We start from the raw sequence: 25,322 nt of genomic DNA, 5'->3' as shown, positions 1-25,322 counted from the left end.
GAAGAGAGCAATTGTTAGAGCCTCTGTTTTTATATATAGTATAGATATTATTTGAATTTATTTCTTAGTTTTTATAGATGTTATAAATTTTATTTCAATTTCTTTGGTCAACTTCCACACACTATGATTGAAAAAAATAATTATTGTGAGTGTCGAATTTGATTGTTAATATTATTTATGTGAATTGGTATTATACTAATTCAAATATTTTACAATCTATTACTTTTCATAATTGAATTTGATTAGAATTTTATTATTTTTATTGTAATACATATGATTTTCACTAATAAGCTAATTTTTTAAATGACATGTTATTTAATTGAAGGCCACGTTAAATGAAAAAGACTACAATTCTTTAAAACAATTAAGTGCAGTTGTAAAAAATTAAATTGTAAAACTATAGGATGTTAAACACATTAGAAGTGTATTGTAATAAATAATTAATTGTTAATTTTAAAAATAAAAATAAAAATAAAAATAAAAATAAAATAAAACTATTCTTCCAGCTTTTTTTAAAAGTAAATTTACAATAACCACATCTAAAATTTATTGTAATTTTACAATCCCAGCAACTAAAGTGAAGCATCACCGGTACTTTCCGTGAATAGAGTTTGATCGCCCCACAAATTTGTATGCACACAAACGCATTTTTAAAGCTATGTGGAAATTAAAAAGGAACCTCTTAACTAAAAGAAAACAAATGGGTTTATGCAAGTATCAGAGTGTTTCGGTCATAATTGCTTACAAAATGGACCAAATAGAAATCTGTATCACCACGAAGAGGCTAATCATACTTGGTGATTAACCAAGTCAAGTAGAGGAGAAAGACTTGGATAACAGAGATGAAATTAGTCTTCTTTCTCCTGGAGGAAGTAAAGATTTATCTAGGACTTGGGCCATTTGTAATCTGGGACTCACGGGCCCCTTAACCTCCTCTCTTTGGCTCCTGTTTTTTTTTCTCCATAGAGGACCATGATTACACCTTTAATCTCCCATTGACAATCAGCACCAACTCAGAAACATAAACCAATTATATTAATTGAGAGTCGGTTGCAGAGTTACCAACAACAAAGACAACTACAAAACTCATATTAAGGACTCAGAGCCTTTTCTTGACCCTTCATTTTTTTGTGTTGTAAAATCTGTAACATTCAGCAGATTAGAAGCACAATACCAATATTTCTTTCAGTAAGACCTCAATTACTACACCAACTTTTTTTTCTCCTACACAAAGTTTGTCATATGCAATGACTTCCCAATTTAAACAGCTCAATTTAAAGACAGAAAGATCAAGAAAAGAAAAAAAAAAAAAACCAACAATCATACCTTAAATGTCAAAACATGACCAAACTCATATCAGATTAAAGTTCATTATTTCAGGGCAGTCAACAGCCCTTATAAATTAATTCAAATAAAAACGGAAAATTAAAAGTTTCATGTAACCAAACAACATAAGAAAAAGAAATCAATCCAAAATTCAATCCACGAATATATACATTGGATGTATATATTATATAATAGTAGTATGTCAATAGAAGAAGATATTATACAATGAATGCTCCAGCCGATGAACTCATGAACCTAAAATCAATTCTAGGTAAACAAAATATTTTTAAAAAAAAAATTAAAGAGGAGAAGGAGAATAAAACAAACCTACTATGCCAGAACATCAAAATAATTCTGAACATTAGGGCTCGTGTAGGGACGATATAATCCCTCAAAATACCATAACAATTAACTTAGACAAAAGGAGGCATTACCATATAATTCCAGTGGATTGGCTGGACTTGCTGCAAGGGTATTATGTTCCTCTGCCAGTGGAACCTAGCCAGGAACCAATATAGGAAATCAACAGTCAATTAAAAAATAGTAACAGATCAAACACAATATCAAAACAGTCTACCTCGATAGTCACATGGTCACGACTAAGTACATGTCTTTCATTCTTGGAAAAATTTATATCCGAGATTGAGGCAACTATCATGGTAAAAAAGGACCTTATGCCAGGCACCTCCAATTGCTCGAACCTAAACCATCAAAGGCCAAATAAGTTGCCAAAATGAAAAACCATAAATCACCTACAATTTTCAATGACTATCACATAGGAAAAATTGAAATCCAAATCCTACCCTGATAAAATGCATCATCAAGTGCTTAACAGATGAAGCATATGATAAAAAAAAGTAATTACCTCCTGAGAAAATGGTGACAACCTGTAGCTGGCGCCAAAACATCAGCTTAACACACATGTGAGTAGAAAGAAAGGATGGGGCCTTAACATACTCTTGAAATTAATCTTCCTTTTAGCACAAACAAAGCATTGTTGAACTTGTTTAGATAAAATGTTAAATAAACAAAAAAAGCTTTAAGAAGCATCCTCAACTAACCAAAGGTAGCCGATCTAGGAACATTTGATCTTATGGTTTTGGTCAACAACTCCCTTCCATCTGACAGCTTCACTCCTACCTGCAAAATTGAAATTAATTAAAATTAAAACAGATCAGTCTATTTTCTTAACATATATAAATTCACCAAAAAGAATTAGCATCATGAAACCAAAAGTAAGGCTAGACTCACAGCCATATCTGCCCATGAAAAGATTATTTGCTTTATCTCAAAATAAAATCTCTCTCAGGAAAAGATGCTAGAAAATTAAATAAAAGAAAGAGAGGAGCAACCTAGAACTTTCACAGAAAGCAAGAGTTAAGCAACATTGGCATGAGTCATGACGCATGACCGTCTGGTCATCTGCAATTCATTGTTGACCTAGTTTTTAATCCCCTTGCTCGGATAAAAAAATGTATCGTCGAAGAGGCATGAATGAAAGGGTAGCAGCATTTGATATAATGGTTTTAGCCAAGATCAAACACACTCTGATCTAACAGCCTAACCCCATCCTGAAAAATAAAATTTCATTCAAAATTAAAACATATCTAGCGCTTTTCTCAACAATTTAATTTTTTCCAAAAAAAAAAATAGCCATGCAACCAAAAAAAAGGGCTATACACACAGCATTGGCACGTTTCATTATAACTATTGTTGTACAATAGGTTGTTGAGCTAATCCATATCTGCAAAGTAAAAGATTATTTGCTTAATTGTAAAATTAAATCCATCACACGAGGAGAGACAAGAAAACTAAGGAAAGTGAGTGGCAGCAACCCTAAATACCCACAGAACTCAAATAATCTGTTAAAAACTCTAGATTTAACTACTTCAAAGAAGATTATCGATATCACCAAGTACGCGGTGGTTTCTTCCATCACAGACCCCTGCATTCTTCTTATGTCGACCAACCCCCACTACTCCCTCACCTATGACACACATCGATGACAAACCCATAATAAACCCCATAACTCAATCGAAGAGAAAACGAAACTCATAAAATCTCTTGGCCAATAAATAGATAATCATATTAGATAAAACCCATGTAAAATAAAACATCAACAATCACCTCATAACGATTAACAATAAAAGAAAGCAAAAAACAAAATCTTTCTATACCTCTCGCTTGTTGTGGAACACACTCAGGATTCAATAATTTTAGACACAAAATTATAATTAAACATCAATTAATCGAGGAAGCAGGGCAAAGACCCACAAAACATTGCGATTACCACTAACCTGAGCCGACCGATCGTAACCAAGCTATGAATCAGGCCAAACACCCACAGCAAATCGAAGACTCCATCCCCCACAGCAAATCAAAGACTCCATCCCCCACCAAATCGAGGAGCACGCCAACCATCTGTACCAAAATCAAAGACTCAGGATTCAATAATTTTAGACACAAAATTATGATTAAACATCAATTAATCGAGGAAACATGGCAAAGACCCACAAAACATTACGATTACACTAACCTGAGCCGGCTAATCGCAACCAAGCTATGAATCATGCGAAATTGAGGAGCACACCAACCATCTGTACCAAAATCGAATGCGTCGGCAGTCCTCATTGGCTTTAAGCTTTTTCAAGACAGCGTTGTTGTTGGTCAAATTGTCGGAGGCCATGTTTGAGAATAATAACATAGAGAGAGAATCAGTGAACCGACGATGACATGACAGGGTAGAAGACATTTCGTTTTCTGTATTTAGTGTTTTTTTTTTTTACTTGGCTTTCGGCATGTATTTTATTTGAGAATTTGTCGCGTCTGAAATAGGGATAAAAGAAGAATAGAGAGTCCACGTAGGAAGAAAGAGGGAGTTTTAGCAGCTTAGGTGTCAAAATAATAGCAGGGGTTGTTAGAGCCTCTGCTTTATATAGAGAGAATCAGTGAACCGACGATGACATGACAGGGTAGAAGACGTTTCGTTTTCTGTATTTAGTGTTTTTTTTTTTTACTTGGCTTTCGGCATGTATTTTATTTGAGAATTTGTCGGCGTCTGAAATAGGGATAAAAGAAGAATAGAGAGTCCACGTAGGAAGAAAGAGGGAGTTTTAGCAGCTTAGGTGTCAAAATAATAGCAGGGGTTGTTAGAGCCTCTGCTTTATATATAGGTATAGATATTAAAAGCCGTGAATGAATTGAATACTACCATCGATCACCACTTGCTTATCACTATTTAGTGCTTGCCGTCTTTGTCCATGGAAAGCGAAGTTCAACTTGCAAAGAGAATATTATTTAGTCCCCAGAAAAATAGATATAAACGATTCCACGCCAGCATAATAGTGGACTTGGTAGTTTACATATTGACTATAATGTTATATCCCACATTGGTTGGGTCTCCCAATCAAGAGTGGTTTATATACTCAAGTCCACTCCCTTACATCCAATAAATTCTTTTCCTAATCCAAATGAGTTGGGTTTTGACCTTTAGTAGTTGGGTTAAGGAGGAACAAAGCTGTGTGTAGCCAGCCCGATGTATTTTCAAGAACCGAACAATCCAAAACGGACAATAGTATACCACATCTTTAAATTTGCGGGTACGTAATAACTCGTTAGCATGAATATCTTCTTGATGAAACCAAAATATTTCTTGCTTGTCAAGAAGCCAAAATTTTTAGAGCTTCTTGGCACGAAACTCTTTTATCAATGTTTATACTTTGGATTTGACATGTTGTAGTGCATATTTTACCTCTATATCACTTGCACTAAGAATAATTTAAGTCTAAAAAAAAAAAAATTGTAACTACACCTCTACTAAATTATAACTTCTCCGAGAATGGGAGGTAATATGGTGGTCAGGTTGTCTGTTCAGGACCTTGAGATCCAGGATTTCATTCTCATCAGGGGGTTGGGATTTGGATAGTTTTCATCCGCTGTGGTAGCCTTGATGCCCCTCCCTTGAGCATGGTTTAACGTGTGTGTGGCTATGAGCATTTCAAAAAAAAAATTATAACCTCTCCAAAGTAATAAAATTAGTTTAGTCCCACCGTTATGACTATAGAGAAGCATTTGCATTTCAAAAATGGACTACCACCTAACGATAAATAGTTGTAGTTATTAATCAGTTATGACCAAGTTCTTCTCCATCCTCATAAAAAATCCTCAATTTCACACACATTATCATTTCCCTTTCGAAATTCAGCTAGAAACAAGGGCGGAGCCAAGAATTAATGATGGGTGGGTTGATGCTTCTTTGATTTGTCTGAAAATTTTAGCATGGTTTCTGCCCCGAAAATTTTTTTAGAGTTACTTTACAACAATACAACTTATTGAAATGATATTGTTGATGAACATTCATCTTAATATTCGGTCTCATAAAATAGCCCAAAAAGTTAACATAAATATATATTAAAATTGATGAAAATTAATCAAAGACCATTTAAGATATAACTAGAACATGTAAGTATTGTTGTTTAATATAAATAATAATAGAATGAAAGTTATTGTTTTGTATTGTTCACACACACAATAAAAATAGACTAAAAAATATACATAAAAATATATATACACATAATATATATACATATATATATATTATGTGTATATATATTTTTATGTATATTTTTTAGTCTCTCTCTGTCTCTGTGTAATCCCCCTCCCTCGATCCTTGGTTGATGATGAAGTGCATGCAAACACTCATTTATCACTAAATATTAAATGAAGTGGGTTAGTTGGAAAAGTCACTAAACGTTGTCTTAATCTTTTGTCCTGCAGTTAAGTTTGACGGTTGGAATTTGGTTTTACATATTTTTTCGGGAAAATTAGAGATTTAAAGTATTTTGGTAAATCGATTGTGTTAATTATTAACGTTAATCGTTAAGTTGTGAAAAAAAGTTAAAATTGTAAAATAAATTGAGATGTCAGATAAAATTATTAACTGTTATTAGCGATTAAGTTGTATAAAATATGTTTTTTGTATTCTTAAATTTATTTATTTCATTTATTTAATTATAATATTTCTAATTGTAAATTTAATTTATTAAGTCTAATATAACTTAGGGATATCTTATTCAAATAAATCTATTAATTTATTTATTTTCAATTAATTTATAAATTTTAAATATAATATAAATCTTCAATATTTAATATAAAGAAGTGGGACCCACATCAAAAAAAAAACAAACATGCAACTCATTTACAATTAATTTATTAAGTATAAATATAATACAATATTTAATATAAATTTTTTTAAAAAAAAAACCTATAATTTTTTTACATGGGACCCACACCAAACACAAGAAAAGGTTCTGAAATGAAACTTTTTCTTCGAACCATCCTTAAAAAGTGATTATTTTAAGTGAGTGTACTCTTGTCTTGGGCATATATTCATCCTCCATATCCATATTCCTTCACTAATCAGTCCAACTATGGGGGAGGGTGGGGGTCTACACCCAGGGAGGGGGGACTACACCCTAGTGTGGTTTCCCCACCCCACCACGTACTATGTATATATATTTCTATTTATCTTTTGTGTGTATATGTTTATATATTTAGACTATGACGTTTGGAAAGTTTGCTTTAACTTATTATCTAATAATAATGAACAATACATAACAATAACCTTCATTCTATTATTATATATATTAAATAATAATACATAACAATACTTTCATGTTTTAATTACATCTTAGATGGTCTTTGATTAATTTTCATCAATTTTAATATGTATTTATATTAATTTTTTGGATTATTTTATGAGACTAAATATTAGGATGAATGTTCAACAATAATATCATTTTAATAATTTATATTGTTATAAAATAGTCTTAAAAAAATTTCAGAGATGTTGCATCCGCATGAATCAAAGAAGCATTAATCCACCCCATCGTCAATTCTTAGCTCGGCCTTTGGGAATTCTTCACATATTATTGCGTTTCCAAGACGTACAACTACAATGAAGAAGACAACTGATAAGTTTGTGGTTTACAAACACCCTACGCCAGATGGAGCACAAAATCACACATCAATACTAGTACAAATGTTCAAGTAATTTCATGGTCCATGCCATATTAAGGTCCTACACGAAATTTCAAAGAAAAAAAAATATGTCAATTTCCTGTCAGAGCCAGCTGCAGCCAGTTAATATCGCAAAGCACGAAAGAGACATTATCATTTAATATCATAGGATGCAGGAGCGGATCTTAGGCAAGTTGAAAAAGCACCCCCCTAAAATTACTTTTTACCAATAATTTGGAGATGCTCTAATAGGTAGGGGTACGAAAAGGTTGGTTCAGTCAAAAAATTTTCCAGTATTTTTTGACATAAATTTAATAAATATTTCGATTTGTTATTGACGGTTTAATCGATTTTTTTAAATTTTCAGTCAGTTCTCACTAATAAATATTTTATAATAACCTACCAATCGATATGTTTGATGATCGGTTCGATTTGCGAGGTTTTTTTGACAACCCATACTAATAGGTCCAACTTTTCACAAGTTCACATGAATCACATCTTCTTTCCCCTTAAACCTCATAGAGATATCATACTTGCATCAAGAGAACTTACCCCATCTACATATGATTTCCTTCAAAGTTGAAGGACTTCATCCTCATATTAATATATAATTATATTTTGATTACTTTTTATTACTATTCAACCACGCAAAATAATCATGTTATTCTAAATTTGTCCTTATTTATGACAATACTTTTTTTTTCCTCTTGAAAACAAGGATAATTTGGAAATATAACAATAAAATTGTTAATTAATGAATAAAAGTGACTAATTTTAGGACAACCCAAAATAGAAAGAAAGACAATCAATATGGGACGGAGGGAGTATTATTATGGTCAAGTGTTGGGTTTTGGCTCAACTTATCTTATCATTAGGTGATAAGCTTGTGTGCATGCAAGCGTGACTAAGTCAAGTTTAGACCCATATTAGGCAAAAAGATACTTTTCGTCCCTCTCTAATGGGGCGAGTTTCATTTTTGTTCCTAAGTTTTTTTCTCTCTCATTTGCGTCCCTCAACTATTGAAAAGTATCATTTTCGTCCTTTCAAGTGAGAATGAGGTTGGAAAAACCTGATCTGACGAACAATATGATGCCACGTAGGATTTTTCAATGGTCGGATTTATTCAAGGGATAAACATGGTACTTTCCCATAGTTGGGGGACGAAAAAGGGAAAAAAAAGTTAAGGGACGAAAATAAAATCCGATCAATAGTTGAGGGATGAAAAGTACTATTTTGTTGAAAAATTTATATGATATCGTTGTCGGTTTAAAAAAATAAAAATAATGATGTTGATGACTGTTTGTATCAAACACATGTTGCATTGTCGCTTTCCAGCTCATTAATTTCCCTCCTTTTACGACGTACGTGGGGGCCCACCTCTTGTCCATGCATGCATTCACAGCCGTTGATGGATTTCCCACCACCCTCTATATATATCCACCAGAGAAACCTCTTCCCTCCCACCCACTTTGTTTTTTTTGTTTCACTCTCTTTGTACTATTCTCTGATCCCCATTATTATTTTTTTCTTTTGCATTCTGTGTGTAAAAGCGTACATTATCCGGGAATACACCAATTATATAGGTTCTCCGGGTCGTTCCAAACAGGTATTGTGGGTTAAGCAAGCTTTCTGTTAATTGGTTTGTTTTCCGAGAAAACTATTGCATGCCTTGTAAATCTATGCCGCCTATACAACCAATTATATTGTACGTTTTGGATTGTCCGATTCTCGTGTATACATCAGGCACACACGACTTTGATAACACAAGTCAACTTATTTGGACTTGGGAAGGGCCTAGTTGATTGTAAAGAAGGGGGTTGTTTTTATAATTAAGGAATAAATCTTTGTATCTTTTGATGTGGGATAACACATGCAGTTGCTGCTAATCATGATTGTATACATATATGTTCTATTCCTTTTAATTTTCCTTTCTATTTGTGCTTTAATCACGTAATTCAGGTTTGCTTATGTCTTAAAACTTAATTAGTGAACAAAAAAGTTATGGGTGGGATGGTGAATTAATTAGCATAAGTCCTTACAAATGTAATAGGTCGCAAGTTCAATCTACACCCACAACAGTTTCGGAGTTGTTTCCTTGTAAAAGGCAAATGCACGTGGGAGAATTTGTAGAGTTAATTATCCTCTATAGGCTTTAGGCACTTTGTCGAGTTAACTGTCTTTTGTGGGTTTCAGTCTCGTTCTCTCCGCAAAAGTTGAACAAGACTTAATAGGAAATCCGTGAACTTTGTTTGTCAATATCTGAAGCTCCACTTATCACACGATCTTGCAAGTTACAATAACAAAGTGGATTAATTTGAATATCTCCATTTTCTTATTATGTGTTTGATTTTTTTCTAAATTAATTACTCTGTGAAATCTTTAATTAGGCCCCTAAAGACCATACATGAATATGGAACAAGAGATTTTAACCTTGGATGGAAGTGTTGATCGACATGGTCATCCTGCAATCCGTACTAGAACTGGAACTTGGGTTGCTGGAGTTCTACTACTAGGTACTATATCTTAATCACCAAATCCCAACAAGCATATATAATAATATTGATGGATTTTTATCTATCTTGCTTGTCTCCTCCGACCCTGTCTACTGCGAGAGTCTTGTGCACGGGTGTTGTTTACCTTTACCCACCATGCTCTGTCTCTTGATCAATGAGTTTCAAGTGTTTGATTAATGAATAATGATGCAGTGAATCAAGGGTTGGCAACACTAGCATTCTTTGGAGTTGGAGTGAACTTGGTTGTGTTCTTGACAAGAGTAATAGGCCAAGATAATGCAGAGGCTGCAAATAATGTCAGCAAATGGACTGGCACTGTCTACATTTTCTCTCTTCTTGGTGCTTTCCTTAGTGACTCTTACTGGGGAAGGTACAAGACTTGTGCAATCTTTCAGTCCATCTTTGTCTTTGTAAGTTCAAAGCCTCCATAACAAAAAACTTAATGTTTTCTCTTATTTTCATCTCTAAACAAAAAAGTTTTGGTTGGGATTGTTACGAGTCTTTGTATAGAATAAATGTATAGTGTAGTTTAGGCGCAAACCATTCTTTGGGTGGGATGATTCTGAAGCCCTAATCTCGTACAGTACAGGATATATCTTATTTTATTGTGTTCTTTCCTTTTAAGTAGAACTAAGTCTGTTTTGTTTGCTCAAGAAATCTGATTATACTTTCCAAACAAACCGTCTTCTTCATACTCTTCTCTGAAAGCTTACAGGGATGGTGAAGCTCACTATGATAACTTATTGCAAATGCGAGAAATCAACAAATTCAACTCCCATGTCCAACAGTTTTTGTGTTATTTTTCTTGTCGTCAGCGTAGAGCGGATTGAATTGGCGACCCGAGTAATTAGTTTCATCTCTAATCATTTTTTTTAAACAGGGTTTGGTGTCATTATCCATAACTACTTATACATTCTTGGTCAAGCCTAGGGGTTGTGGAGGTGAAGAAACTCCATGTGGATCTCACTCAGGGTATCGGATGGGATTGTTCTATTTCTCCATATACTTGATTGCTTTAGGAAATGGAGGGTACCAACCCAACGTAGCAACATTTGGGGCAGATCAGTTTGATGAGGAGCACCCTGATGAAGGGCACTCCAAGATAGCATTCTTTAGCTACTTCTACTTGGCTTTGAATCTTGGGTCACTGTTCTCAAACACTGTTTTGGGTTATTTTGAAGATAAAGGGATGTGGGCATTAGGGTTTTGGGCATCTGCTGTTTCTGCTACTTTGGCATTAATCTTGTTCCTCTGTGGAACTCCAAGGTACAGACACTTCACTCCCAAAGGCAACCCTTTGTCCAGATTTTGCCAAGTATTTGTTGCTGCAATAAGGAAAAGGAATGTTGTGATGATCCCAAATGAACATCATCTTTTCGAAGCCGATGAAACCAAAAATATTGGAGATAGAGATAGAAAAATTCTTCACACTGAAGGATTCAGGTAGTTAACTAAGTTTCCCTCAATTTAACTCTGCATCTCATTGTTCTTATCGAGCTCGATCACAAGCTGTTCGTTGAAAGTTCTGTTGACTGATGGTCCGATATGATGATGTATGCTTTATCAGATTCTTGGATAGAGCAGCAGTAGTGACATCAGAAGATAACACAGACAAGGTAAAAAATGATAACACTCCTCCCAATCCATGGCGTCTTTGCGCGGTGACACAAGTCGAAGAAGTGAAATGCATATTGAGACTCCTGCCAATTTGGCTCTGCACCATACTCTACTCAGTAGTTTTCACTCAAATGGCATCACTCTTTGTTGAACAAGGAGCTGCAATGCAAACCAACATTTCAACCTTCCACATTCCGGCAGCGAGCATGTCTAGTTTCGACATACTTAGCGTGGCAGCCTTCATATTCATCTACCGGCGAGTTCTCGACCCTTTTGTAGCCAGGCTAAAGGACAATAAAAAAGGACTAACTGAGCTCCAAAGGATGGGAATTGGGCTTGTGATTGCAATAATGTCAATGGTTTCAGCAGGACTAGTGGAGTTATTCAGGCTAAAGTACGCGAAAAAGGATTGCGTAACCTGCAAAAACTCGAGTTCCTTAAGCATATTCTGGCAAATTCCACAGTATGTACTAGTGGGAGCGTCTGAAGTATTCATGTATGTGGGGCAACTGGAGTTCTTCAACAGTCAAGCACCAGATGGTTTGAAGAGCTTTGGGAGTGCACTCTGTATGACATCAATATCACTTGGAAACTATGTGAGTAGTTTGCTTGTCACCATGATTATGAAGATCTCTACTAGTGATGATCTGCCTGGTTGGATTCCTGGGAACCTCAACAAAGGCCATCTTGACAGATTTTACTTCCTGTTAGCAGCTTTGACAACTGCTGATCTTCTGGTCTACATTGTGTGTGCAAAGTGGTATACATACATCAAGTTTGAAGGGAAGGGTAGTGGAGAAAGTGCATGATTTTTCAACTTTTCTGAGTTGAGCACAAGCTTATATGGAGGCACTGTAAGAAATGGCTTGACTGGATTGTGTAATTTCCCCCTCTTATGTAAACCCCTCTCTCTCTTCAAAGGAGTTTACAATGTTAAATACGGTCTTTGCGCATACCTCTGTCCCCAATCCCATCCACTATGAAAATCTTATATATATAGGAATTATTGTTTACCTTATACATTTGGTTTTACTATATCCATATCTATATCTATATATATATAAAGTAATGTTATGTCCACCCAAAATATGATCCCCAATTTACTCTTAAATTTATGTGGCACGTGAAATAGTCATTGGTTATAATACACATGTAGACCTCACTTAACATCGAGTATTTTAAATTGATTGTGGGTCTTTTGGGTCTTGAAAAAAGCTTAAAAAATTTATTTTATTAATGTAATTTAATCATCATATTAAATAATTAATTAATACAAAACTAAAATGGTAATTAAAGAAACATTATCATTGGTAGGGTGACGTTGTATCTCACCCGCAGCTATCCAACTCATTCTTTTTGACATTTATCACCTATTTACATTTTCTGCCACTCGCTGTTCTGCCCTCTTTCGCGAAACTGGAACTCTATTCATCAGAAAACACGGAATCTTTCGTCTACGATGTGGAGGAACTCACTGAGATTATCTTCGAGGCTGCTATTGAATCCTAATAGCTATGTCTCATCGTCGTTATCAAAGTCCGCCATTAACGGCGTCGTTCGATCGCAGCTGTTATCTCACTATTCGTCGTCACCGCCGTCGAACCCTTCCGCGACCGCAACATCTCCTTCGGATTCATTGAAAATTGGATTAGGGCTAGGGTTTCTCAATCAGAAATCCGATGGAGCTCGAGGATTTGTGTCTTCCTCGGGCGCTATCGGCGAGCTCTCCTCTTTGGCTTCGGCATATGTTGATCTCGCTCGCTACTACGGTCGCTGTTATTGGGAGCTCTCCAAAGCTCGTCTCAGGTAGAAGCTAGCCCTCATTGATTCAGTATGTGATTTGTTACTTTGTTTAGTCCAATTTGCTGTTTCTGATGGTATGTTATTATGATGAAGTAAGAAGCTTTGTTGATATAAGAGCACTGCATTTTTGGTGACATGGAATTAAGCCATAGTATCTGCTCGGGATTTGAATTTTTCACCAGATACAGTGGCTACTTAAGCTAATTTTCCTGTTGGCTACCCAGTCCTTTAATTGATCGTCAAACTGCTTTGCGTTTTTATTAACTTTTTGAATATTTGAAGTTTTGAACTTATGTTTCTTGACTTTTTTTGAGCCTTATGTTTGCAATATTTCCAGCTTGCTAGTTGTTGCAACTTCTGGCACAGGATATGTTCTCGGGAGTGGCAATGCTGTTGATCTAGCCGGGCTTTGTTGGACTTGCGCTGGTACCATGATGGTTGCTGCATCTGCCAACTCGTTAAATCAGGTTTCCTCTTGAGACTTGACTACAAAATTTTGTTCTGAATTCTTGTTAATTCAATCGTGATGATTGGGTTTGGAAATGTGAACTAAAATTTATATAAATGCTTGACGTTAATTTTCCAATTAATAATTATTGCTTTGACACGCTCTCTTACTCATGAGCTTACTTAATACTCGCTCTGGTAAGCGTACCACACAAAATGATTCATTTGATTTGCAAGTTAGAAGTTTGCACTTTAGACCTTGCCTTGGTCAAGCTCGATGATGTTTTGACCATAATAAAAAACTTTTGTCTCAATCAATTTGGGTCAGCTATTTGAATCCATTGTCAAAGTCGATTGGTGTCCACTGTTGATTTTCTTTCGCCAATCATTCCTATTTAGTGCGACACTCGCCACTAATCCTATAGAACCCTTATCCTTTTCACTTTCATCCCCTTTTTTTTTTTGTTGTCCCACTACTCTTTATTATTTCCTACTTGTTCCACTATCTCTACTTTGTACATTCTCAAACCATCTTAAATGGTATTCTTGCATCATATCTTGATAAATTCGTTGGTAGTACCCTACTTCGGATCAAATGGTCTCATTTCTCATCCTATAATGATATTAAATTTAGTGTAGATTGAAATGGTGTTATAGATGCGGACTCTGCTTCAGGGTTGCAAATGGAACTTGGGATGGGAGGAGATATGCGGATGTCACCCTTTTTGAATATTGAGTTGGAATTTTCAGTTAAGCGGTTTTATATTGTATGTTGTTAGGTGTTTGAAAAAAACAACGATGCTAGGATGAAGAGAACAAGGCAAAGACCATTACCCTCAGGGCGCATCACTATTCCTCATGCTGTTGCTTTTGCAACTTCTGCTGGTTTAGCTGGAACCGCTATATTAGCTAGCAAGGTGGGTGATTAAGTTTCATCTTATACTTGTTATTTACCCCTTTTTTGAGGTAGAGTTAATATTGTAACCTCCATCACAAGGTTGTTGCAGGCTAATATGTTGGCAGCTGGGTTTGCAGCTTCAACCCTTATTCTTTATGCATTTGTGTACACTCCATTAAAGCAGATTCATCCCGTGAACACGTGGGTTGGGGCTATTGTTGGTGCTATTCCTCCTCTCCTTGGGTAATCCTCTTCATGTTTTTTGGATCTTTTAACTGCATTGGTTCTCTTAGGATTTGTTTAGGACTTAGGAGTTAGGAGTCATTCTGTCATTGAATGGATTTAAAATTACATAGTTATCTTGTGCTTTTCCATGCCCATTTACACTGTAAATTATGTTATGCCTATTTCTAGAGTCTAGACACTGAAGACATCCACTGTATACCAATATCTCCAACTTGTAACTCTCGTTCACATTCAGGCTGCATTGGTTCCTCATTCTTTATCTCAAAAGGCCCAAATATGGTGTCCCGTGATCCCGTCATCAGTAGGCTTGGCTGAGTCTGGGGAGGTCTGATTTGCCATCCTTCGATCTCTGAATCCGGTTATTGGCATGGCATGCCCTGGACCTGGAGTGATGTAGCATATATCTTTAAAAAATGTTTGAGGGTGTCATGATTTTAAAATATGCCAAGTTCTCTTTAGAAATGGACTGTATTTTCATATGAAAAAGACTGAAAATTGAATAACTATATTCTAACGCGTTGTATAATACCTTGAGTTTCACTTCTGGATCGTCTTTTCATTATGGCTCTGTCTTCATTATGGCTCTGTCTCTGGACATGCTGTACCATCAATTTGTCAGATCTGAAGTTTTTGTAAGGGCTTAAAGGAGGCTGCCTAGCATCTAAACCCTAAGTTAATCCTGGTTCCTATTCCCCCTTGCCCCCTATATCTGGACACTTCTATGACGGCTTGAATTTAAATTGAAATTATTATAAGCAGGTCTTATTCTGACTAGTATGCTTTGATTTCTAGGTGGGCTGCAGCCTCTGGCCAGGTTTCACTGAATGCAATGATTCTCCCTGCTGCTCTTTACTTTTGGCAAATACCTCACTTTATGGCCCTTGCATATTTGTGCCGAAGTGATTATGCTGCTGGGGGGTAAGTGGATATACTGTCATTTGGTGTATTTATCTATGAAATAAATCATTTGTTCCTTGCTTTGGCATCAAGTTTCATCCGAAACTTTACTCAAGATTCCCTAAGGGTGGCTTGACGGCTGATAAAAGTATATTTTGGCTATGTAATGGTTTTCCAGTTTGCACAAGGGGCATGAAAAACACAATCACAATGTGATTTATTGGACAGTAGTGCTACTAAGTACGCACATACACTGAACATCTTATATATATCCAAAAAAAATTCTGATTGTGAAATAATTCTGACAAGCCAGTGAATAACAATGTAGGTTAACCTCCTGTTGTTCTGTTTCTTTCCCTCCCAACCCATGTCTGCCTATTGTTCTTTCTCCTGTCCGAAAATAAGGGAAAAAAAGGAAAAAAGAAAGGAAAGGAGGTCATGAGAACATATTGTGAAGATGATTGCCTACAGGCATTAGAGGTGAGGGGGGCAGGGCTGAGCATTTTAATTGTGGTCTTGATCTGCGGTGCATCTACCTCGAGTCTTTTCAATGCTTTCCCGTTTTGATTGTTTTGGCTTTTCAGGTTTAGGATGTAATGCTTTCCCCTTTTGATTGTTTTTGGCTTTTCAGGTTTAGGATGTTATCGCTTGCGGATGCTTCTGGTCACAAAACTGCATTGGTGGCTTTAAGGAACTGCCTATATCTTGTTCCCTTGGGCTTCTTACCCTATTACTGTGAGTTCCAGCCTTATATTAATAGATAATATATTTCCCTTCCACCCCAAATCCTCCGGATCCACGTCCTCTAAAACGTTTTGGTCCTTTGAAGCAAGTTCCTTGAGTCTCTGTTGATCTTGTTTTCTATGCTATATTGCTATTAATACTTGATTAATATATGTCAAGTAGTCTCGCTAAATAATCCTCAAGTGATGTACAGAGCACCTATACTTTCATACACATGAAGTTACGTATGTATCATAGAGGCAAACATGTGGCTCAATGGTCACAGGTTTAAACCCCAGGAACAACTTTTCTGAATATTATGCGGGAAAGACTGTGTATATCTTACATGTCCCCGACCTCACCCACTGTGAGTGTCTTGTACATGAGCGTTGTTTACCATTTTTTATCATACAAAATTACAAATAGTCTGCATGGATATAAGTCATCAAGTAGAAGATTGTAAACAAATACAGTTATTTCTGTATTCTCTTCATGGTCTTGACTCTCGAGTGTCCACTGTAGTCGTGTTTTCTCATCTCACTTTCAGGATATAGAAAGCGGACTTTTTTTTTAAAAAAAATTTCATTTTAAGACGTATAACAAGTTTGCAGATTTCTATCATTTAAGTTGCCAAGGTTGTTTTGTCTGCAGGGGGTTTGACTTCTGGTTGGTTTTCTCTTGAATCATCGGCCATTACCCTAGCCATCGCCGCTTCAGCATTTTCATTCTACCGACACCGGACGACACCAAATGCAAGAAGGATGTTCCATGCTAGCCTTTTGTATCTTCCCGTATTTATGTCTGGGCTCCTGTTTCACCGAATCTCTGATAACCAACAATACCTTACAGAAGACAGTTCAGATACAATATTCGAGCTTTCATCTTCAGATCCAACTGTAAGAGAAGATGATGGAAATGTTGGTTGGAAGAACACCAGGCATTCCGGTGTTGGCACACAGGCTCGTCCTCCTGTGGCTTATGCCTCCATTGCACCTTTTCCTTTTCTGCCAGTGCCATCTTATTCTGCTTCTTGATACTTTCACTCTTTAAAAATTTTGTATTTGTTCTCTATACATGTATTTATTTGCAGGCAAACATGTGGCCTAGAGTTGTAGGGGTATAATCTAGAAGTCGAATGTTCAATTCCTGAAAAAGAGTCTCACAAATTACGTGGGGTAAAGTTTGCGTATATTTTGTCTATTTCCAACTCCTGTTCACTGCTGTAGCTTTGTGCACAAAAGTTTACATTTTTTCTATATAATAATAATAGTGGTGTACATTGAGCGGAAAATTTCAGACTAATTTATTGTTAAAAGTATGATTTCTATCATTTTGCTTCCTCTCTATGACATAATTAACGTATATTGAAATCAATAATTATATTCTGTAAATATTTGTGTTATTTGTAGGTTTGATAGATCGATTGTATTGATTTTTAATATTAGTTTTTAAAGTGATAAATAATTGTAATAATAGACATGGTGGAGCGGGGTGGCAAAAACGGGACCTTCTCGAACAAAAGCAGTTCGTTGCGAAGGAAATCAGGATTCAGGAATGTGAAAAAAGCGACGGTGGTGGCTCACTTTGGTACCAACTCAATGTATTTTCTTTTGGGCTTTTGTTAGAAACTATATTATCTTGGGCTGTATTGGCCCGGAAGCCCGGCCTAAGGCCCAAAGTGTATGAACAGAATCGAAGGGAGAATGCATTGGAGGCCGAAGAAAAGCGACGGAGAGAGTAGAGGCAGGGAGAGAGATGACGGTGAGACAGAGAGCGATAACAGCGATTCCGAAGCTGATACAGAGTCTGAGGGAGGAACGTCCGAAGTCAATATATAAGAATCACGCGTTGCCATCGTTGAGACGGGCTTTCTCCCTTTACGATCAGATCAATCTCATCGATAACGTCCCCGAAGACCAGCTCCGCTTTCAACAGTACCGATTCTTTCCCCTTTTTGCTTTCCTTGTCTTACCTTTAACTTCTCCATGCATGTTCTCCGACTTTCCCCCTTCTAATGTATTGGTTTGTCGTAACTGGAACTGTACATTTTTTAATTTCGATTTTTTACTGAAATGATTGCGATTGATTTATCGCCGACTAGGTATCATGACGATGGATTCACAGTGAACGGGGTTCGGTATGAAGGCAGTTTGCTCTGCTTGGGAAATTTGCTCATGTCTTGGTCTCCCAAAAAGTTCTGTGAGATTACTCCAGACAGGTATATACTTTTTGGGTGCTTGGCATTTCTTGGTCCCCTATGTTTGATTGAAATTAATGTAATTTATGGCATGTTTAGCTATGTTGATTCTGCTTTGACTTACAGGGTTATGTTTGTTTGATAAAGCGAGTCCTTGCAATAGATGAGTCAAAACATTGTTTTGGAACCTGTTCTTAGCTTCCATTGAACTGAGAAATTTTTTTTGAAGACAATCAGCTACTCAATGATTAGATCAGTATTGTCCATCTGAAAGCAAATCGAACATATGAGTTATGCATCTCTTTTTTTCTTTATGTGAGGAAAAGAGAGAAAAGAAAGTCCTTAGGCATAGAGCAGTCATTTTTCTGATGAATGCATAATCTGAAGCAAACTTACTGTATGTTAGATGTTGAGTATTTCCTTTTGTTTTTCACAAATATCATGGACAATGTGCACAGATTTGGGGTTGTTGCAATTAATTTTTTGGTTTGGACCAAGATTAATTCTAATATATTTGCATGTTTTAAGAATAAATGTAGTTTTGTAAGGCATGACATACTGAATTTTACTTGAGTTGCTTTTAAAGAGGCTGACGGTAAATTTTTAAAAGCTAAATTGAGAAGAAATCTATATGCGTCTCTAATCTGTCTTGGCTTTATTATTTTTTCTATGACGCAGCATATCTATCTTTCAGATCATGCGGCCTATACCTGGTAATACTTCCAATATCATATTTGTGTTTCTTTTTTGTGGGAGAGATGAGGTAATTGATACAGGTGATACGTGCCTCACCATAGAAAAATAAATAATAACTAGAGGAGAAAAGGACTGATGCTTGTCCACTGCTTAGTCATGGTACTTACTTGACCTGTCATTTTAAGAGCCAGTCTAACACGGTCAAAATCAAATTCCAGTTTTCTTCTTTTTATATTTTTGTTATTAACCTTTCACCTATTGACCCTTCATATGTGGTGATGCATTCAGAAATTCTGATCCTTGGCTGTGGAAGGAACATTCAACCTGTGGATCCTGAACTTAGGCGCTTCATTCGGTATACTGGCATGAAGTTAGAAGTTGTTGACTCGGTAATACTCTTATGCCTCACAATACGTCTTTCCAAAATTTTCTTTCTCGGACCGCTAATATAGTTTAGTTTCTGATTTTTTTTTTCCTTGGGAACAAATAAAATGGTGATTATGTAAACCATGTTTAATTCCTAAAAATAGCATCTCCACATGTTATGTGGGAGTAAGGTCTGTGGACATCCTGACAGTCCCCGACCCCACCCAGTGCGAGTGCCTTGTGCATGGGAGTTGTTTACCTATTAGATAATCATCAAATAAGTGAATGAAATGATGCAATTATGAGTACTTGTATGAGTCAAATAAAAGAAAATTTCTATTAGATCTAGATCTTGCATTCTGTTGACCAGTACTTCTGTTTCTCCATTTAAGAGTTAAACCATCGTTTCACTAGAGTCCAACTGTTCAAGGCTCTCGATGGCCTGGAATAGAACATCATTAAACACCGAATCACATTTAAAGCATCAAGACGATGACGATCGCCCTCCTAATGCACCAAAAAGGAAGAAAGAGAGAGGGGAGTGGAGTTCTTTTTTGTTTTGTGGGCTGGGGGAAGGGATGTTACCTAGTGTTACTAGGTTTGCAAACAAGTTTTAGTCCCCTTTTTTTGTATGAGGCACGGTTCTTTTCTCTTTACCATCGACATAACTGAGATAGTCAATACATTTGTGTTTTGGTACTTGCACAAGATTATATTCGTTTAATTAAAATAATATACTATTGTTTAAGATAAATCGTGTGAGCAAAACATCTGTGTAATGACTTGTAAGATGTTTTGCTGACTAGTATATTGAAATGTGGGTGATTTTTCACTTTCCATCTTTTCTACAGAGAAATGCCGCATCAACTTACAATATATTGAACGAAGAAGGCAGGATTGTGGCTGCTGCGCTTATCCCACATGGAGTTTCTACATGATACCTAGAAGCCTAGTTGCAATTCTTCTCTTCATGCCATTCATTGACCAGCCAATGCATTTCACGTCCTGGCTCCTGTCATAAAAAAAATCATTAAAAGAACTCACTCCCCCATTTGGCTAGCCATTGCATGCTTGTAAAGTCCACGATATTTGTATATTGTACTTGAGGTTGTGTTTAGCTCATCAAGGTGCATTTTGATGCTTGTAAACCCTTTTTGATGAATAATGGGGATGGACTTTCATCTTAACCTCCATATTTGGTCTCCTACTGAAATCTAATGAAACCCCGAGTGCTTTCCAAATGTGCCTTGGGTTTTTTTGGCACATGATCATGCCTGCTCTTTCGAGTAGTGTCAATTGTACTTGTTTTTAACAATGACACTACTTGAAGTAGCGTGAAATGTCATTTTGGAAAATTACTCGAAGTAGTGTTAAATGTCATTTTGCAAAATAATTGAAAGCGGGTGTTATACTACTATATAAATGTATAGATAAGGTTCTCTAAAATAACCTGTGTTTTTAGAGAGAGTGTGTTTGCCTTTGCATCTGGTGCAAACAAATGACCCTTTCGCAGTATCGTAAATCGTTTATCAAACATTAGGCTCCACAGTAAGCAAAGAAAAAAGGGGCCTTAGAGGTAGTCACGGGCTTATGAGCCCCAAATAAAATGGGCCTTTTGTCCTGGGGGCCCGATAAGGACCGATCAACAAACAAAGCAAGCGACCTTTTTTGTGAGGCGAAGTCCATTATTTTCCGGATTTGGGCCCAGAGCATTCTCTGTTCACTTTACTGGCCTTGCTAAATGAGTTATGGCCCAATGTAATGTTTCGTGCTTAAAACTTCTCTCTGCCTCGCTCTCTCTCTCTCTCTGTGCACAATGCTCTGTCTCACAAATTGGCATAAACCCTAATCCCTTCCATAAACAGTTTAATTTCAGTTTACAGAAGCACACCCAGAATGGCAACTCTGCTTCAGGCATCCAGCTCGGCATTCACTTGTTTTCCCACAAGTCTTTTCTCGAAAGATCATTTCTTTCGCTTTCGACAACACTCACACCCACTCGTCCTCGTAAGTTCAATCACATACCCTTCGACTCCATTGGTTCATTTCATTCTCTTACGATGTTCTTCGTGTATTCTTTCTTTTTGATTTACTTCCGTTTTGTTTTCGCTCGATTGTAGAGGTGTTGTAATTTGGTGGAGCCACTCAAGTTTGAGAATGGAAAGCCACAGCTACCTCTTCTTGATTCTCAACCAGCGTTTCCAAGTTTCTTGCTTTCATCTACCCATTTACACAGTTCTGAAAACAAGCATGACACAAGACTCCGCATCTTCTCTGGCACTGCAAATCTTGCTCTTTCCCAGGTGAGACTTACTCCTCTGCCTTTATAAAGTGATATTTAACTTGATGGTATAATGTAATTTTTTACATGCCGTGTTACCTGTGATCATTTGGTCTGAAACTTACATTGAAGGCTTTGTTTCTTGATTGTTCACTTTGCTCGATCTTGTAGAAATGTTGTGTAGGCTTAAATGTGTCATGTATACTTTTGCTAATGTGTTCTTGTGAATTGATAGGAAATTGCCTGCTACATGGGTCTGGAACTTGGAAAAATTAAGATAAAACGTTTTGCGGATGGTGAGATTTATGTTCAGTTGCAAGAAAGTGTTAGGGGGTGTGATGTGTATCTTGTGCAACCCACATGCCCACCTGCAAATGAGAATCTTATGGAGCTTCTGATAATGATTGATGCCTGTAGGCGGGCATCAGCCAAGACTATAACTGCAGTAATTCCGTATTTTGGGTATGCTAGGGCTGATAGGAAGGTAACTTTATGATGAATCTCAGCATCTGCGTATGAATCACTTTAGCTCAACTCAGTTATGCTTTGACAAATATTTTCTCATACCGCTGTTCAGACTCAGGGGCGTGAATCAATTGCTGCCAAACTTGTCGCAAATTTGATTACCGAAGCAGGTGCAAACCGTGTTCTTGCTTGCGATCTTCATTCTGGGCAGTCCATGGGTTATTTTGATATCCCAGTGGATCATGTGTATGGTCAGGTAATTAAATCACTCTGCTCCTCAGATTTTATTGTTATTAAAGTTGTGGAATATAATGTGAACCTGGTGGTAGAGTTGAATTTGGATGAAGTTGGCATTGCTAAAAAAGATTCATTTCATTATGACTTATGGGTGGTTTTCATACATATCCATTGCTTTTAAACATTAACTTAAGGATGTGTTATTGGAAATGATGTATTTCAGGTTTCATCATCGTAATGGAACTTAGGCAATATCTTATTGCATGCCTTCTCATATGAAGCGATGAATAATCCAAAATCTCTCATTAGTAGTATGTTTCCCATTGGTGAATTAATTTAGTGGTTGATTTGTTTTGTCTCTCTGTGAATCACCAGCCTGTGATACTTGATTACCTTGCCAGCAAGACTATATGCTCTGACGATTTGGTAGTGGTCTCACCTGATGTTGGAGGTGTTGCTAGAGCACGTGCTTTTGCCAAAAAACTATCTGATGCACCTTTAGCTATTGTGGATAAAAGACGTCATGTGCACAATGTTGCAGAGGTCAGATCCATTTATATGTTGCTTTTCTTGTTGGAAATCACCCCCTTTTTTCTCTGCATTACCTTCAAGTGCTAATAACCACTGCGAAGAAAATTCACTGTGTTATACTTGCCATGCTTATTTTTCTCTCTCGATGGATAGTGTTATATATATATTCCTTAAAGATGTCATCAATGTGATTTTGCAGGTAATGAATTTGATTGGTGATGTGAAAGGTAAAGTTGCTGTCATGGTGGATGACATGATTGACACAGCTGGTGAGATATGCTGAATATCTTATTTGATGGTTGCATCAATTGGAAAATGCATGGCACAAACTATGCTTCTTTATCCTTTTCAGTATCAATGTTCTTAGCAGGTGTTAGTTTATAAGAAACTCATGAAATAGCTTTTTTTTTGGCTGGTTGCTTATAGGGACTATTGCCAAAGGTGCAGCTCTATTACACCAAGAGGGGGCCAGGGAAGTCTATGCATGTACTACCCATGCTGTTTTCAGGTACCTAATTCCTTTCTAGTTCCCAGCTTTCCTTGTTGTATTCGGCAAGTTTATTTTAATAAACTGCATTGTTTGATCATGCATCAAATATTTTAGCGGAAACAAAGAAAAGAAGAAATCTGTTTTTTCCCTCTTTGGAATTTTTCTTCTATGACTATTAGGCTTATTTGAGCGGGTCTATGAAGTAGGTCTACACCTTTAGTAGTTTGAATAATTTTATGAGCTGAATGAGAGTGTATTAGTGGGTAGAATTAGCAAGATAATTAAGGAGGGAAAATGTGTTATTTCTTTTTTTAGGAAGGCGTGGATGGTAATTCATTTTTGCTATATTTAAGCAGCATCATTGGATCTAAAAATTAGTTTCTACTGTCTTTGAGCCGAAGCATTGGAAAACTCTCATATGTGACGCTTGCCAGATGTATCATTTGATTTTTTTTTCTTCTGTTTTTTAGACTGATCCTTGCTACCACTGTTGTTTTATAATTTCTATTTGTAGTCCTCCTGCAATAGAGAGGTTGTCAAGCGGTCTGTTTCAAGAAGTGATCATAACAAACACCATCCCTGTGTCAGAGAAGAACTATTTTCCACAGCTGACAGTCTTGTCAGTAGCAAACCTCCTTGGCGAGACCATATGGCGCATTCATGATGACTGCTCGGTGAGTAGCATCATTCAGGAAAATTATTTATTGGACGTAATTATTAATTCGCAGTATTAGAAGTTGAAATTATTTGTTCTACACCATTAAAGGGTATTGCCGCCTTCATCTATATTTTTTGTCTCACTCATGTGAAGGAATTAGATCCTAAATCATATTCTTCATCACCCGTAAGAGTCCAAATTTTCGTAGTATCGCAAATGTGGATGTCTCCATTCCCTAACTTGTTAGATTCTTAACTTTTTCTCTAGAATTATATCTATGATCAATCTGTGAGATTTTCCCAAGTTGAATTAAAGACCATCTTCATTCTGAATTTAGATAATCTCTTATAAAGAATCATCGTTCGTTTGAGATTAAAGTCATGAGTATATTCATTTGGATCTTTGTTTCTGATTGTCAGGGGGGGTTTGAACCCTATGCAAGCTTGGGCATCGACTGACCATATCCGCATCAACAGATTTCCCTCCCAGCTTTCCTTACAGCCATTCGGAAACAGAATTTTCCATATAAAAGTTGAGATCTTATGTAGATAAATGCAAATTGTTTGTTGTCAATGGTTGTTTACAGTCAACCAATTATAAGTAGCTTCAATAAACTCATCACAGGTCCATAGAAATTCGTATGGGGTTGTAAATCTCATCTTTGTAATTCATGTATAATGTTTTGTTTGTGTCTTTTGCTGTAATGAAGTTTGCTTTGTATGGTCATACTCTTCACTCAGCAGGTGATCTAATAATGCATATGTGTTCCACTTTCTTCTTGGAGGACTTTCACTGAGTAGTGTCTTTTATATTCTGCACCAAACCCCACGTCTAAGCAATTTGGAATGTGCTCAACATTAGTGACTAAAGGGAAATTATTTTTATTTTTTTTGGGTGAAAACATAAATAAAAA

General features: G+C 36.4%; 4 protein-coding genes and 1 long non-coding RNA gene across 6 annotated transcripts; 4 read left to right on the top strand and 1 right to left on the bottom strand.

The window, feature by feature from the left end:
- Positions 1 to 540: 540 nt before the first annotated feature.
- Positions 541 to 4,095, bottom strand: LOC119984722. Of its 2 annotated transcripts, XR_005464958.1 has the most exons (7): positions 3,863 to 4,095; positions 3,624 to 3,747; positions 2,679 to 2,897; positions 2,388 to 2,466; positions 2,192 to 2,300; positions 1,904 to 2,027; positions 541 to 1,824 (listed from the first exon to the last, which is right to left on the bottom strand). It is a non-coding gene; the product is annotated as an uncharacterized LOC119984722 (long non-coding RNA). The 2 variants fall into 2 exon arrangements; XR_005464957.1 differs by lacking the exon at positions 2,679 to 2,897 and having other exon boundaries at positions 542 to 1,824.
- Positions 4,096 to 9,738: 5,643 nt separating this feature from the next.
- LOC119983989 (protein NRT1/ PTR FAMILY 7.3-like) lies at positions 9,739 to 12,460 on the top strand. Its single transcript, XM_038827729.1, has 4 exons — positions 9,739 to 9,857; positions 10,050 to 10,267; positions 10,738 to 11,300; positions 11,425 to 12,460. The coding sequence occupies exons 1-4, from the start codon at positions 9,749 to 9,751 to the stop codon at positions 12,281 to 12,283; spliced, it is 1,749 nt and encodes a 582-aa protein (XP_038683657.1). The 5' UTR covers positions 9,739 to 9,748; the 3' UTR covers positions 12,284 to 12,460.
- Positions 12,461 to 12,840: 380 nt separating this feature from the next.
- On the top strand, positions 12,841 to 17,779 carry LOC119983319 (protoheme IX farnesyltransferase, mitochondrial-like). The gene is made up of 7 exons (XM_038826989.1): positions 12,841 to 13,280; positions 13,615 to 13,744; positions 14,504 to 14,641; positions 14,732 to 14,865; positions 15,661 to 15,786; positions 16,397 to 16,500; positions 17,140 to 17,779. The coding sequence occupies exons 1-7, from the start codon at positions 12,934 to 12,936 to the stop codon at positions 17,520 to 17,522; spliced, it is 1,362 nt and encodes a 453-aa protein (XP_038682917.1). The 5' UTR covers positions 12,841 to 12,933; the 3' UTR covers positions 17,523 to 17,779.
- Positions 17,780 to 18,123: 344 nt separating this feature from the next.
- On the top strand, positions 18,124 to 20,940 carry LOC119983741 (NADH dehydrogenase [ubiquinone] 1 alpha subcomplex assembly factor 3-like). The gene is made up of 5 exons (XM_038827466.1): positions 18,124 to 18,422; positions 18,590 to 18,706; positions 19,364 to 19,398; positions 19,670 to 19,770; positions 20,599 to 20,940. Exons 1-5 carry the CDS (start codon positions 18,244 to 18,246, stop codon positions 20,683 to 20,685), a joined length of 519 nt encoding a protein of 172 aa, XP_038683394.1. The 5' UTR covers positions 18,124 to 18,243; the 3' UTR covers positions 20,686 to 20,940.
- A 595-nt stretch (positions 20,941 to 21,535) lies between these two features.
- On the top strand, positions 21,536 to 25,189 carry LOC119983651 (ribose-phosphate pyrophosphokinase 1-like). Its single transcript, XM_038827343.1, has 9 exons — positions 21,536 to 21,754; positions 21,868 to 22,050; positions 22,264 to 22,512; positions 22,606 to 22,749; positions 23,106 to 23,273; positions 23,461 to 23,530; positions 23,688 to 23,769; positions 24,266 to 24,425; positions 24,829 to 25,189. Exons 1-9 carry the CDS (start codon positions 21,644 to 21,646, stop codon positions 24,865 to 24,867), a joined length of 1,206 nt encoding a protein of 401 aa, XP_038683271.1. The 5' UTR covers positions 21,536 to 21,643; the 3' UTR covers positions 24,868 to 25,189.
- The last annotated feature ends 133 nt before the right edge of the window (positions 25,190 to 25,322 follow it).

The sequence above is a fragment of the Tripterygium wilfordii genome, chromosome 18 (assembly GCF_013401445.1).
Source record: "Tripterygium wilfordii isolate XIE 37 chromosome 18, ASM1340144v1, whole genome shotgun sequence".
Taxonomy (NCBI): domain Eukaryota; kingdom Viridiplantae; phylum Streptophyta; class Magnoliopsida; order Celastrales; family Celastraceae; genus Tripterygium; species Tripterygium wilfordii.
This window is presented reverse-complemented; position numbering and strand designations above follow the sequence as displayed.

Excerpts from the sequence above, each read along its gene's own strand:
- LOC119983651 (XM_038827343.1), top strand. The coding sequence starts at position 21,644 with ATGGCAACTCTGCTTCAGGCATCCAGCTCGGCATTCACTTGTTTTCCC. Across the intron at positions 22,750-23,105 it reads TGGATCATGTGTATGGTCAG|CCTGTGATACTTGATTACCT; the intron begins GTAATTAAATCA and ends GTGAATCACCAG. Across the intron at positions 23,531-23,687 it reads TGACATGATTGACACAGCTG|GGACTATTGCCAAAGGTGCA; the intron begins GTGAGATATGCT and ends GGTTGCTTATAG.
- LOC119983741 (XM_038827466.1), top strand. The coding sequence starts at position 18,244 with ATGACGGTGAGACAGAGAGCGATAACAGCGATTCCGAAGCTGATACAG. Across the intron at positions 18,707-19,363 it reads TGTGAGATTACTCCAGACAG|CATATCTATCTTTCAGATCA; the intron begins GTATATACTTTT and ends TCTATGACGCAG. Across the intron at positions 19,771-20,598 it reads AGTTAGAAGTTGTTGACTCG|AGAAATGCCGCATCAACTTA; the intron begins GTAATACTCTTA and ends TCTTTTCTACAG.
- LOC119983989 (XM_038827729.1), top strand. The coding sequence starts at position 9,749 with ATGAATATGGAACAAGAGATTTTAACCTTGGATGGAAGTGTTGATCGA. Across the intron at positions 9,858-10,049 it reads TGCTGGAGTTCTACTACTAG|TGAATCAAGGGTTGGCAACA; the intron begins GTACTATATCTT and ends ATAATGATGCAG. Across the intron at positions 10,268-10,737 it reads TTCAGTCCATCTTTGTCTTT|GGTTTGGTGTCATTATCCAT; the intron begins GTAAGTTCAAAG and ends TTTTTTAAACAG.
- LOC119983319 (XM_038826989.1), top strand. The coding sequence starts at position 12,934 with ATGTGGAGGAACTCACTGAGATTATCTTCGAGGCTGCTATTGAATCCT. Across the intron at positions 14,642-14,731 it reads CCGCTATATTAGCTAGCAAG|GCTAATATGTTGGCAGCTGG; the intron begins GTGGGTGATTAA and ends AGGTTGTTGCAG. Across the intron at positions 15,787-16,396 it reads AGTGATTATGCTGCTGGGGG|GTTTAGGATGTTATCGCTTG; the intron begins GTAAGTGGATAT and ends TTGGCTTTTCAG.